Here is an 11,684-nt window from a genome sequence, read left to right on the forward strand (position 1 = left end):
TTTGAAAAATTAACAGAACAGGACGAACTAGAAGCCAGAAGGCTTTCCAGGCCCTGGGCCGCTGTGGAGACCAGGCCAGACGCCAGGCCACGCTGCCTGGGCTGGGGACCGCAGGGGGCCCTCCCTGGCGGGCAGGAGCGCGTGTGCGCAGAGAAGGGGGGCCTGTATTGCATAGTGTTTCCCGAGGACGAGGAGGGGCATCAGTCTCCCCAGGCCTGGCAGGCCCGATGTATGAGCCCAGCGCCGAGGTGGGCAGAGGCGGGCACCGTGATTCCTGGTGCCCAGGAGGACGCCGCGGCAGCAGCGGCCGGTTTCCTGAAGGTGGGTGGGTCGAAATGCTGCCCTTGGGGGTGGGGCAGCTTCAGCAGGACCCCGGGTGGGCCCTGGCTCTGAGGAGGAAGGGGGCCAACAGAGCTTCCACACCAGACCCCAAGGGCGACAAGGGGCGGGACGTGGCCGTGGTCAGACTGAGCCCTGAGAAGGGGCACTCGGGTGCCCAGGGAGGGGGTCTCTGGGACCCCCACGTTGGCTGACGGGCGTCTGTCCAGCCCCTCCCACTTCCTGCGGCACCGCCATCCTGGGGGGGGGGCAGCGGGTGCACCCCCCACCCGAGATCAGCTGCAGCTTAAGGTCCAGGTTTGAGAGAGCCCCGATTGTCAGTCCAAGGCGGGGTGGGGGGGCACAGCGGGCAGCCGTGGAGCCCACCTGCCCGCACCCAGGCCCCCTCCCGCTACAAGGGAGACCTGAGAAACCCCGCCCCACCCAGCCACCAGGGTGTCTCTGGGGTGAGGGGGAAGGAGCTGCTGGGTCACTAGGGGGAGGCGTGGGGCGGGCCCGTCCCTGAAATACTGTGTGGGCTGGGGAGGGGCACGTTCCTGGGCCCCCAGCTCTGGAAGACGACAATCGCCCTCCTCTCCTGAGTCGCAGCGGGGCGGGCGGGTGGGCGGGCGGGGACCTTTCACAGTACGGGCGAGCCTCGGGGCCGGGGCAGCAGGGACCAGCAAGCCCAGCCACACGCAGCCTCCCCTATCCTCTCCCAGGCGCCTGCTTTGCTTTTAACACCTTTAAAGGGGGGGAGAGATGGGGGTGGGGCAGAAAAAAGGAGAAAAAAACCCAACAGCAAAAACCTCATATAAAAAGACCCCCGGACTGAGCTCAGCGCCTGGGAGCCCAGCCAGGGGAGGGCAGCCTGCCGGTCACCGGCTGGAAACAGCTTAAAAAAACCTCTTCAGATGTGATAGGGCGGGGGCGGGGGGGCGGGAGTGACCTATGTACAGGGGAGAGGGGTCACACGTGGTCGCCCACCAGGACCACGGGGGCCGCGGACAGGCTGGCGCGCTGCCGCCGCTGGGCCAGCTTGCTCTGCGCAGGCGGGGACAGCTGCAGGCAGCGGGAGACCGCGCGGATGAGCACGGGCGGGCCCTGCCCCTCCTCCGCCGCCGCATCCTCCTCGCGCTGGGCCAGCTGCCGGTTCACCGCGATGGCCTCGGCTGCGAACGACGTGAGCTCTTTGGCACAGCTGTTCCTGGGGAGGGGGGGGTCACGGAGGTCGGCGGGGGGCTGCCAGGCAGGCCCTGATCCCCTGGGCAGTACCCTGGGGGTGGGGCTGCAGCCTCCCACCGAGGCTCCATCCATCACGGCCACAGCGGCACGCAGATGGCGCCCCAGCCCACCCACTGACAGAAAACTTCCTGTCTTTCTTGAACGCCCAACCTTGACCACTCCCCACTCAGTGCCCCCACTCGGGCCCCCGGCAGCCTCACCTCTGCAGGACCATAGGTGTGGGCAGTGTGTTCTCCGGAGCGCACTGTGAGGACAGGACGGCCGGGACTCAGGAGCAGCGCCCAGCGGCACCCCTGCGCCCAGCTGGCTGGGGCCAGGGGTCAAGGGGCGCACCTGCGGCAACTGAGCCGGGCCAAGGCGGGCGGGAGGGCGCGGGAGTCCAGCAGTGGCCCACGGGACCTGCTCCCCGCCCCCTCCCGCGTCCACTTCCGGGTCTCCTGATGTGCCAGAAGGGCACAGGTGCCCCTCCAGCGGCTCGCCCTGAGAGGAGAGCCCCAGGCTTGGCTCCCGGGGGAGTCCCAGTGCAACTTCGATTTCTGGTTAAGACCCTTGCCCTTGTGTCCTCCTTGCCCTGGACTGGACTGGACTGGCAGCCACGCTCGCTGACCGCGGGCCAGAAAACCGGCAGGCTCTCCCCAGCTGGGTGGGGACAGGGAGCTGGGCTGGGGGCTGGCAGGCTCCGCCAGAGGCCTGCGGCCTGCCCGACCCCTGAACGACCTTGGCTTGCTGCTCCGGGCAGGCGGGCCAGGCCAGAAAGGGCCTCGGTGCTTCTGGGGCACAAGGCCCAGCATTTCACCGAGTGGTACAGGCAATCCCAAGCCCTGGCTGGTGGCAACTGCTCCATCTCCCTGCTGTGCCCAAGCCCCGCCACCAGACAGAGCCCCAGACCCACGTGGTGGGCGGGAGCCGCTGCAGCTCCCCAAGGCTCCCAGACACCCACCCCAAGTCCCTCCCCAGGCCCCCAGAGGCCGTGTGGAACAGGAGGCCCTCGTGGGGCTCACTCACCCCCTGCACCCAAGGGTGCTGCAGAACCTGGGCGGCGCTCAGCCTCTGCTTGGCGTCGCGGACAAGCAGCTTTGAGATGAGGTCTTTGGCAGCAAAGGAGATGTGGGCCCAGTCCTTCTCGGGAAACTCATACTTGCCCTCCTGGATGCTCTCAAACAGCATGTTCTGCGGGGCAGGGGAGCAAGGGAGCGAAGGGTCGGCTGCCGGGACCCAGAGTTGGGCTCGCCTCCGGCTTAGTGGTGAGCTCTGGGGGGTGGGGGGGACAACGACACCGGACGGGACGACGACACCAGACGGCCCAACCCACGATTTGGGCACACCGTGGGGTGCGGCGGGTGTGGGGCCCCCACGGGGTGAATGGGGCACACGGGGCGGCTGTGGGGTCCCTGCGGGGCGCAGGGGACGCACAGGGCACACGGGGCAGGTGCGGGGGCCCCCGCGAGGCGCAGGGGGCGGTTGCGGGGTCCCCGCGCACCTGGCAGGCCGGGCAGGCCTCGCCGCGGTCCCAGCCGCAGTCGCTGCCGCAGTGGCCCACAAAGGGCGGGTAGCCGCTGAGCAGGATGTAGAGAATGACCCCCAGGCTCCAGAGGTCGCAGCGCTTGTCGTAGATGCTGGCTTCCTCACTGAAGGCCTCCACCACCTCGGGGGCCATGTACTCCGCCGAGCCGCACTGCGGGCGGAACCGGGCGTCAGGAGCCCGCGAGGGGGATGGGCGGCGGCGCTGGCCAGGACTTTCCAGCGTCACGTGAGGGCCCCGCCGCAGGGTCACCGGGGCCGCAGCGCCCAACGCCCTGACCACCCCCCGCCTGGCCAATCAGAGGCGGGCTAGGACACCCGCCCCGCCCCTCCACCCAATCAACAGGTGGCAGGTGCTCGCCCCGCCCCACCACCCAATCAGCGGCCGGGAGCCAGCCCCGCCCCGCCCCCTTCCGCGGGGCCAATCAGCGGCTGTTGCTAGGCAAAAAGCCCCAGCTCGGCGGCGCTGGGCCGGCAGCACCTCGAGGTTACGCAACCGCAGCCCCGGAGCGGGTCTGGGCGCGCCCGCGGCTCACCGGGGTGAGCAGCTCCGGAGTGGAGATGGGGGAGCAGTCCCCGTTGAGTTTGATGCCGCTGCCCAGGTCGAAGTCGCAGATCTTGACGGGTGAGACCTGCGAGGGGTGGGCAGAGGCCCTGAGGCGGGGGTCCAGGCCCACCCCGCCCCGGCCGCAGGGGGCCGCTCCCCAGCGCCCTCACCTGGTTGGGGTGCTCGCACAGGATGTTTTCTGGCTTTAGGTCCCTGTGGGCGATGCCTGCAGAGAGAACCAGGGCGAGTCCGCGGGAGCATTTTCCGGGAGTCCCGGCGAAGGTAGACCGGGCGCCAGGCGGGCCGCCCCTGGGGACCACCCCACACACCTTTGTTGTGCAGGAAGTCCAGGGCACTGGCCACGTCCTGCACCACCACGCTGGCCTCCAGCTCGTTGAAGTGCCGCCGCTTGTGGATGTGGCTCAGGATGGAGCCTGGGGCCAGGCCGCAGTGGAGGGAGAGCGCACACGGTCACCTGGGCGCCTCCAGGCCACTGCCCAGCAGCTCCCGCTTCCCCCGCACAGGGACACTCTGACTCTGGCCTCCTGGGGCCCAAAGCCTGGACAGCAAGTTCAGACCCCACAAGCCGTGCACAGGAGGGGCAGCTTTGGGAAGTCCTGCCGGGTGGCTCGCCCACAGCCCATTACTACCCAGCGGGAAGGGTCTCCCAGGCCCTACGTACCGCCCCGCATCTTCTCAAACACCAGGTAGAAGCGATCCTCCTCCTCAAAGAACTCTATCAGCTCTAGAACGTTCCTGGGGCACAGGGAGTTGGGAGAGGCAGGAGAGGAGAAAGGCTTCCTGACGCCCCTGTGCACCGGCCCTTCCCCACCCCTTCTTGCCCACAGGAGACCCTGCCCATAGGGACACACTGGACGCTCCTGTAATGCTTGCTGGGGACGACGAGCTACTCAGGCCCATTCATCCACGGAGAGCTGGCTCTGAGCCCAGTGTGTGGCCAGGTGGGTCACATTACCTGTGTCCCTGGCACTGGTACAGTGTCTCCACCTCCCGGAAAACCCGACTCCGAATGTGGCCCGGCTGCTTCTCGATGATCTGGAAGGGGGTGGGGCAGGAGCCAGAGCAGCTGCGTCAGCCAGACCCTCCAAGGCCCACAGGCCCCTACCCGAAATTCACCCTGTGCCATGCCTAGGACCCCGTTAGCTCTCAAATCTTAAGTTCTAAGAAGCTGAGTTCTTCTTCTGGGGCCCAGAATTCGCCAGTAGTCAGAACTATGGCGTCACCACAAGCTTGGGGGGAGGGAGGGGCAACATGTTTCCCAAGTGGCACCAGGGGAGAAACAAGCTGCACAAGCAAGCCAGAGAGAGAAAAGAAAGAGCTGCGCCTTCTCCACTCCTGACCCCGCAGGCCTCGGGGGCATGTTTGGGGTCTGGGGCTCCTACAGAATGCCCCTTCAGGGTGTCAGGGTCCCTGGAACTGGGCAGCCTCCCCTCCCTGACCGGGACACTGGTGGCCACTGAGTGGGCTCCCAACCCACCCAGGGGACTGGAGGGGCCTTGGGGTGCCTGGCCACCGGCCGTGCTGTCCCTGCCTGCCTCAGTGCCAAGTCTCACCTCCGGTTTCACGACTGTCTGGGCAGCTGCCTGGGGTCCCTCAGGGTGACCAGATGGGCCCTCCTGCCAACGAGCAGGCATAGTCCCCTGGGACTCAGCCTCAAGAAGCCAGCCTCTGTCCCCAATCCCCTCAGGCAACCAGGAGCTCTGAGGACCGGAGGGTGCCCCAGCCATCTTCGCTCCCAGAAGTGGGGAAAAAAGATGTCTGCTGGCTTTTTCCGGGCAGCCCTGGCCCCCACTGGGGACCTCTCCCCAGGCTGGATCTTTGGCCCCCTCTCCCTGGGCCAGTGAGGCAGGTGAGGTCACCATCCGGCCCAGAATTCCCTGTTTGGCACACTGGCCTGTGGGGGAACATGATGTGTCCCCCTAGCTCATTCCTGCAGCAGGCAGGCGTGATGGCCACTTGCTGCCAGGGCCCAGCCCATGCCCTGTGCCACCTGTCTGGTGACAAGCACCTGTGCCGAGAGGCAGAGCCACCAGATTCCAGGGCCTCCTGACACAACGCCAGCAGCCACCTCCTCTGGAGGAGCTCTGGGCAGTCTGGCTAGGACCCCGCCTTTGTGGAGGAAAACATGGGCCCCACGTTTACGGGAGGTCACACAACAGCGTGAGAAAGCCACAGTGTCCAACAGTGATAGGAAGCCAGGCTGCCCAGCAGGGTCCCGAGCAGGAAATCCCCCAGTGCAGAAAGTGCTGGAGACAAACCATCCAGTGCCCGCGGCACCTGGTCCCCCAGCCTGGGCTGCCAGCCTCCTCGGACCCCACCCCACCCAGAGGCAGGGTCACCACGGATCACAGGAAGGTTTCTCAGAACACAGGGTCACACTACCTGGCCCAGGAACACAAGTTTTCCAGACCACTTGGCCACACCGTGGGTCAGGGGCCACATGGGAACACCCAAGAGGTCCTTCTGGGCCTGCCCTGGTTTCCCCATATGCCAAGCCTCCTTGGGCCCCAAGTAAAGCGTGACCTTTTCATTCTTGTGACCAGCGTGGAGAGCTACTTGTCACTCCTGAGGAATGGCACAAGGGGACTCAGCAGACAAGAGCCAGCTCTGACCGAAGCCCCCGGCAGCCTGGTAGAGAGCTGGCCCTTGTGATCACTTCCTGCCCAGCCTTGGGGGCTCAGGTCAGTCTGACCTAGATTCCCAGGGGTGGCCTGACTCACTGGCCCTAAGGCCATTTTTAGACACTAGTTTTCCCCAGCTGCTGGCCCAGGGGCTCGAATGCCAGCTCCCCTCCTCCTGCCACCCTCCGCCAGTGCCAGATCCCAGGCGCTGCGGGCGGAGGTAAGGGGAGCCGCCCGGGCGCTGGCACTCACCTTGACCGCGTACTCCTGGTTAGTGATGAGATTGACACAGGTCTGCACTCGGGCGTGGGCGCCCTCCCCGAGCACGTCCTCCTGTAGCTGGTAGACGTCTATGGAGCAGGAGGAGGTCGTGAGAGTTGCCCCAGGCTGGCCCCCATCTCGCTCCCTGCCCCGCCCCCGCTGGCGCCCACTCACCCTCGAACCTGCCGGAGAAGCTGTCCGTGGCCCGGCACCGCTTCTTCTTCTTGCCCCTCTTCTTGGCGTCCGGGATGTCGATGGGCTGGCTCGCGGGCATATCTGTACTGGGAGACCCGGAGGTGAGGCCCACCCTGCCCAGCAGGCAATGGCCCCCCACAGCTCCCGGGGAAGCCCCCCTTCCTCTCAGGGCCTCACCAGGGCGGGCAGGGCGCTCCAGGCTGAAATCGGGCTCCCCGTGATGGGTCTGGTCTAAGGAGAAGGCCAGCTCGAAAGGATTCTGCCCCTGTAGGAGGAGGAGAGGCGAGAGTGCTCAGGCCCCGCCCAGAGCGGCCCACCCTGTGTCCATAAGTCAAGGGGAACAAAGCCTGACTTTGCCGGACTGTGAGGAAATGGTCACCACTCCCCCCACCACCTAGCCCAGGGCCCTTGGGGCGTCCAGGAAGGGGATGCGGTGTGGGGAGGGCCCGTGAGCGGGCAGAGGGCTGGGCGTGAGTCACCGTGGTGCCCCGGCCGTGCCTCACACCTTAGTGGTTCACCGCTGCAGAGTGGGGACAAGCTACGGAGCCGGCTGGCCCCTGTGCTGCCCGGGATCAAAGGCAGCAAGGCCATCAGTGGGAGGGGCTGAGTCACCGGCTTCTAGGCGGGCTTCCCAGCAGGGGCGGCCCTGCCTGCTTTCCCACGGCCTCCCATGCAAGGCCCTGGACTTTCCGGTCTGTTTCCCCTCTGCTGAACGGGCAGCCACTGCCCTCCTGGCCACATACTGCTCCCTCTGTGGTCCCACTGTCACCAGTCCCACAGTGTCATTCCCCCAGACTCTGCAGGCTCACAAAATGGGCCTCCAAGACCTCGGGAGAGAGTGTAAACCCCGGCCACCCTCAGCCTGGCCCTGCCCAGGCCACAGCCGGCACTGTCCCGTTTCACCCCCCGACAGAGCCCCTCACAGGCCCCCACGCCCAGCCACGAGAGCGGCCCCGTGATAGAGAGGTCCACTCGAGGCTGCCCAGCAGCCCCCACGACTGGGGAAGGAAGGCGCCTGGGGGTTGGAGGAACCATCCCGTATGCCCCGCAGGACTGCTGGAACCACTCTCTGCAGAGGACATGGTCCAGGGTGAGGACGGACAGCCCCAGCATGAGGTGAGCGGCCTTGGAGGCTGAGGCACAGCCAGGTTCCCTCAGGAGCCGCCTCTAATTCAGCTCCCCGCTCCCCAGTAGTCTAGGTGGCCAGGGCCTCGGGTGGGCGTGGGGGGGCCTCTGTTGCATGGTGGTGCTGCTGATGCTGGGTGACCCAGGCCCAGTCACTAGCCCTCCCTGGGCCTCACGACAAGTGGGGCCATTATCTGGCTGGTGGGTCATCCAGAGAAGAAACTCCAGGAAAGCCCTAGAGAGACCCCGAGGGGCCCGGAGCTGGGCCAGATTCCTACAGACAGGACGCCCGGAAGTCAGGACGGTAGCAGAGGGGGGCAGGTGGAGGTCAGAGGGAGCGGCTGTAAAACACGCAGGGGCCCTCCCAGCCTCCCCACCCGCCCTGCAGATAGTTGCTAGGAGGCCCGGGCTGAGCAGGGGAGCGGGGAGAAGGGAGACCTCCTGCCAGCCTGCTCAGGGCTCATCCACTGGCCCTGCCCGGCCCACTGAGGGCTCCAGCCCCTGTGGGGAGGCAGGCGGACAGCAGGCTGGAGCGCCAGCAATCAGCTCACCGATAAGACTCCTCCCCAGGCGCCAGGTTACTCCTCGCACCTGGAAGGAGGGGCTCCAGGGTAACCACATGAAGGGATGATAAGACAAGAGGCCCACACTCAGCAGCCAACACCGTCACCCACCAGCCACCTCACCTTGGGCTAGTGACCTCAGCCCCAGGCCCGACAAACATCTGTAGGGGAGATGGGAGGGAGGGCGCGAGGAGCCTAGGTGCCTACTGGGTCCCCTCGCCGCCCTCACATACCTGTCCCAGCCTCTGACATGGAGACAGCAAAAGTGACCAGGCCACCCCCAGGGAGAGCCAGCTCCCGTGTCCTCGTCACTATGTGCTGGGGGGACCCAGGGCAAACCCCTGCTCTTTCTGGGCGTCCGATTTCCCAGCTTACAATGGGGAAAGTGTGTTGGGAGATGGCTGGCAGAAACCTGTCCCTGCTGAGCCGCTGCTGGACAGTGGGGGGGTGGGAGCTGGCCCCAGCCCAAGAGAGCAACCTTAGTGTACTGGGATGACAGTCCTAGAGTAGCCGGGAGGGCCATCTCAGAGCTGAGGCTCCCCATCCAGTGCTCCTCCCACCCCCTCAGCACTCCTGTCGTCCCACCTGGGCAAAGCCTCTGGTCCCAAGCAATGTGGGTGGGCTGGGCCTAGGGCAGGCTTCAGGCCTCCAGTCAGCAGGCCTTGGCAGGAGGCAGCTGGAACCATCCAGAAACTTCGAGTTTGCTTTGGCCACGGTGCTAGCCCCTCACATTGACCCTGTCTCAGCTACTGGCCAGCACCAGGAGGGGACAGACCACTGCCAGTGACATCTCAGGTCCACCCCCCCCCCCACTTCAGCCCAGCCCCGGACACCTGGATGTGCCAAGGCTGTTGCTGCCCTGGGGTGTGTGGGGGAAGCGCACAGATGACAGGCATGTGGGCAGGGGTGGGGCACGCTGGCCTGAGATGCTGGCTGGACAGGCCTGGGAATTCTAACCCAAACAGTCTCAGCTTGCTCCTCCCACCCCGGTGCGCCGCGCGCCTGTGTGTACACACACACACACACACGCACACACACGCGTGCGCACGCCTGCACACACACCCAGGTCCTGCCTTCTTTACAGGGCAACAGGTCTCTGCCCAAGGAGGCCCAGGGAAGCCATTACATAACGCGGCTGGCGGGGTGGGGCGGCCGTTGACATCACTGCGTCCCCTGAGCCAGCCCTGCGGGGCCCCAGCCCAGCACCTGCCCGCACCCCCCCACGCCAACTTGCTCATCTGAGACCAGGACTCGGCTGCAGCAGCGGGGCCACCGCAGAAACTTCCCGTTCCCACAGGAAATAGCACTTGGGCCTGGAGTGTCTGGGAGGTGCAGGGCTGGGGGGGCAGCCAATCCACTCCCCTGTTCGGTAGACCACCTAGGAGGGCTTTTGGGGACCTGCAGCCCTACCTCAGATCCCTGGAGGAAAGACCCCACAGACCCACAGGCTGAGGGCCCAGACATCTGGACTGTGGTCTGCTAGGCTCCCTGGCTGGGGTTTGCAGGGGACAAACAGCCAGGTGCCCCTAGGGGCTGCGGGCCCCGGCCCCACTTGGGTTTCTTGGAGGAAAGATCCCACAGTCCCCAAGGTGCTGGGGCCTGGCCTGTGGCCCACTGACCATCCCCCACCACCAGTGCACACGCGATTGGGGCAGCCCCAGATGCAGGGAGAAAGGCAGGCACGAGCCCCAGAGTTGGGGGGATCCTGAGGGGGGGGCTACGCGCCCCGCACCGGCCACTCGACCGGTCCAGCCCCAGGCAACCCCAAGCCCACCCGGCCCTCACCTTGAACGAACGGTGGAAGCCCTGAAGTTCGGTTGTTTTCTTCTGCACCATCTTCTGTCCGGGCCCCGCCAGCGGGGGAGGGGACGGCGGGCCCGGGGGGGCGGCCCGTGGGCGGGGGGCGGCCGGGGAAGGGACCCTGCAGGCGGGAGCAGACAAAGGAGAGCGTGAGTAGCTGCGGCCAGAGCGCCGGGAGCCCGGGCCGCCGACGCTCCGTGGGGCCCGATCCCCGAGACCCTGTCGGGACCGGGCCAGGGTCGCCGGGCCGCACTCACCGGGGTCGGGCTCGGGCCGGGGTCGGACTGCCGCCGCCGCCGCCCGAGACACGCAGCCCGGAGCCCGCTGCGCGGACCGCGCGGGGAACAGCGCCGCCACCGCCGCCACCACCGCGGACTCCTCTGCCTGGGCCGCTGCCGCCGCCACCGCCGAGAGGAGCCGGGCGCGCCGCCTCGCCGCTGCCTTTATAGGCCAGGCTTCGCCCCGCCCCACATGCATGCCCCGCCCCCGCCCGCCCCTCCCACACGCGCTCAGCGGGGGCGGGGCTGGAGGGCCCTTCGGGCCAAGTGCGGCTGCGCACTCGGGCCGTGAGGGGTGTCCGCGCGCCTGCGCGGTGAGGTGCGCGGGGCTTGTGGGGGAAGGATCCGGAGGGTTGCTGACCGTTGCCGGCAGGGGTGTGGGTGGGTGGTGGAGGGGCTGCCTGCCTGGGAGGCCCGTGGGTCCCTGGCGCCAAGCTGGAGCCGCGCTCTGCCATGTGGCAATACCCCCAGGAAGCCGGCCAGGGCCTGGGATACACTGACTCCTTTGGGCGACTTCCCTTTCCTAGAACATACATGGCTCTCTTGCAGCTTTCCAATCCCAGAACGTGCTGTGGCTCTGTCTTGATTGATCCTACAAGCTGCCATGACCCCCTGGTGCCTCTCCCTGATCCTGGATCTGGCTGTCCTGCTGGTGCACCCCAAAAGGCTTTGAGCCCCAGCTGCCTCCTCCAGGGAGCCCCCCAGGGGGTTGCCCTATAGTTGGCAGAGAAAGAGAACGACTGGGATGGGGACAGATCTATGAAAGACCTTCCTTCAGTCCTGCAAAGGAACGTTTCAGAGAGAGCAGGGGCCCAGAACCAAGAAAGAGCCCAAAGGTTGGGGGCAGCCAGGACAGGGGGTTTTTTGTTGCCCCCCAGCCCCCGCCCTGACCCGGACTTGGGTAGAATCAGTCCTTCCTGAGCTAGGCCAGCTCCCTGTCCCCAAAGCACTGTGTTGTAGAGCCCTCAGACTTCCCGTACCCTGGGCACACGGAAGTGCGCGTTTGTGGGCTGGACCAACCTCCCTGTCCTCCACGCTGCTTGTCCTACTAGAGGCTTTTTGCCTCCCATACCTAGTTGTCCCCCAACCAGGCCCCACTGACGTGAAGCTGAATGGTCCCCTTCTAGTGGGGCAGCCCCTATGTGCCCCCGCCAAGGCCACACCTGACCTCAGCCAGCACCAGCCCCCC

The 11,684-nt window shown here is 66.7% G+C and overlaps 1 protein-coding gene across 1 annotated transcript; it reads right to left on the minus strand.

Annotated features, from left to right (window-relative positions):
* Window positions 1–936: 936 nt before the first annotated feature.
* Window positions 937–10,598, minus strand: MKNK2 (MAPK interacting serine/threonine kinase 2). Its single transcript, XM_032846993.1, has 14 exons — window positions 10,475–10,598; window positions 10,203–10,338; window positions 6,907–6,994; window positions 6,709–6,810; window positions 6,526–6,623; window positions 4,608–4,687; window positions 4,314–4,387; window positions 3,961–4,065; window positions 3,802–3,857; window positions 3,621–3,716; window positions 3,044–3,238; window positions 2,569–2,733; window positions 1,764–1,807; window positions 937–1,525 (listed from the first exon to the last, which is right to left on the minus strand). Exons 2-14 carry the CDS (start codon window positions 10,251–10,253, stop codon window positions 1,288–1,290), a joined length of 1,392 nt encoding a protein of 463 aa, XP_032702884.1. The 5' UTR covers window positions 10,254–10,338; window positions 10,475–10,598; the 3' UTR covers window positions 937–1,287.
* Between the last annotated feature and the right edge of the window lie 1,086 nt (window positions 10,599–11,684).

Source organism: Lontra canadensis, unplaced genomic scaffold, assembly GCF_010015895.1.
Source record: "Lontra canadensis isolate GAN:19392208 unplaced genomic scaffold, GSC_riverotter_1.0 scaffold184, whole genome shotgun sequence".
Taxonomy (NCBI): Eukaryota; Metazoa; Chordata; class Mammalia; order Carnivora; family Mustelidae; genus Lontra; species Lontra canadensis.

Bases quoted from the DNA above. Each gene is read 5' to 3' on its own strand.
- MKNK2 (XM_032846993.1), bottom strand. From the start codon at position 10,253: ATGGTGCAGAAGAAAACAACCGAACTTCAGGGCTTCCACCGTTCGTTC. The intron at 4,066-4,313 runs GTACGTAGGGCC...GCCTGGCCCCAG, and splicing joins GTTTGAGAAGATGCGGGGCG to GCTCCATCCTGAGCCACATC. The intron at 2,734-3,043 runs GTGCGCGGGGAC...CCTGCCCCGCAG, and splicing joins AGGCCTGCCCGGCCTGCCAG to AACATGCTGTTTGAGAGCAT.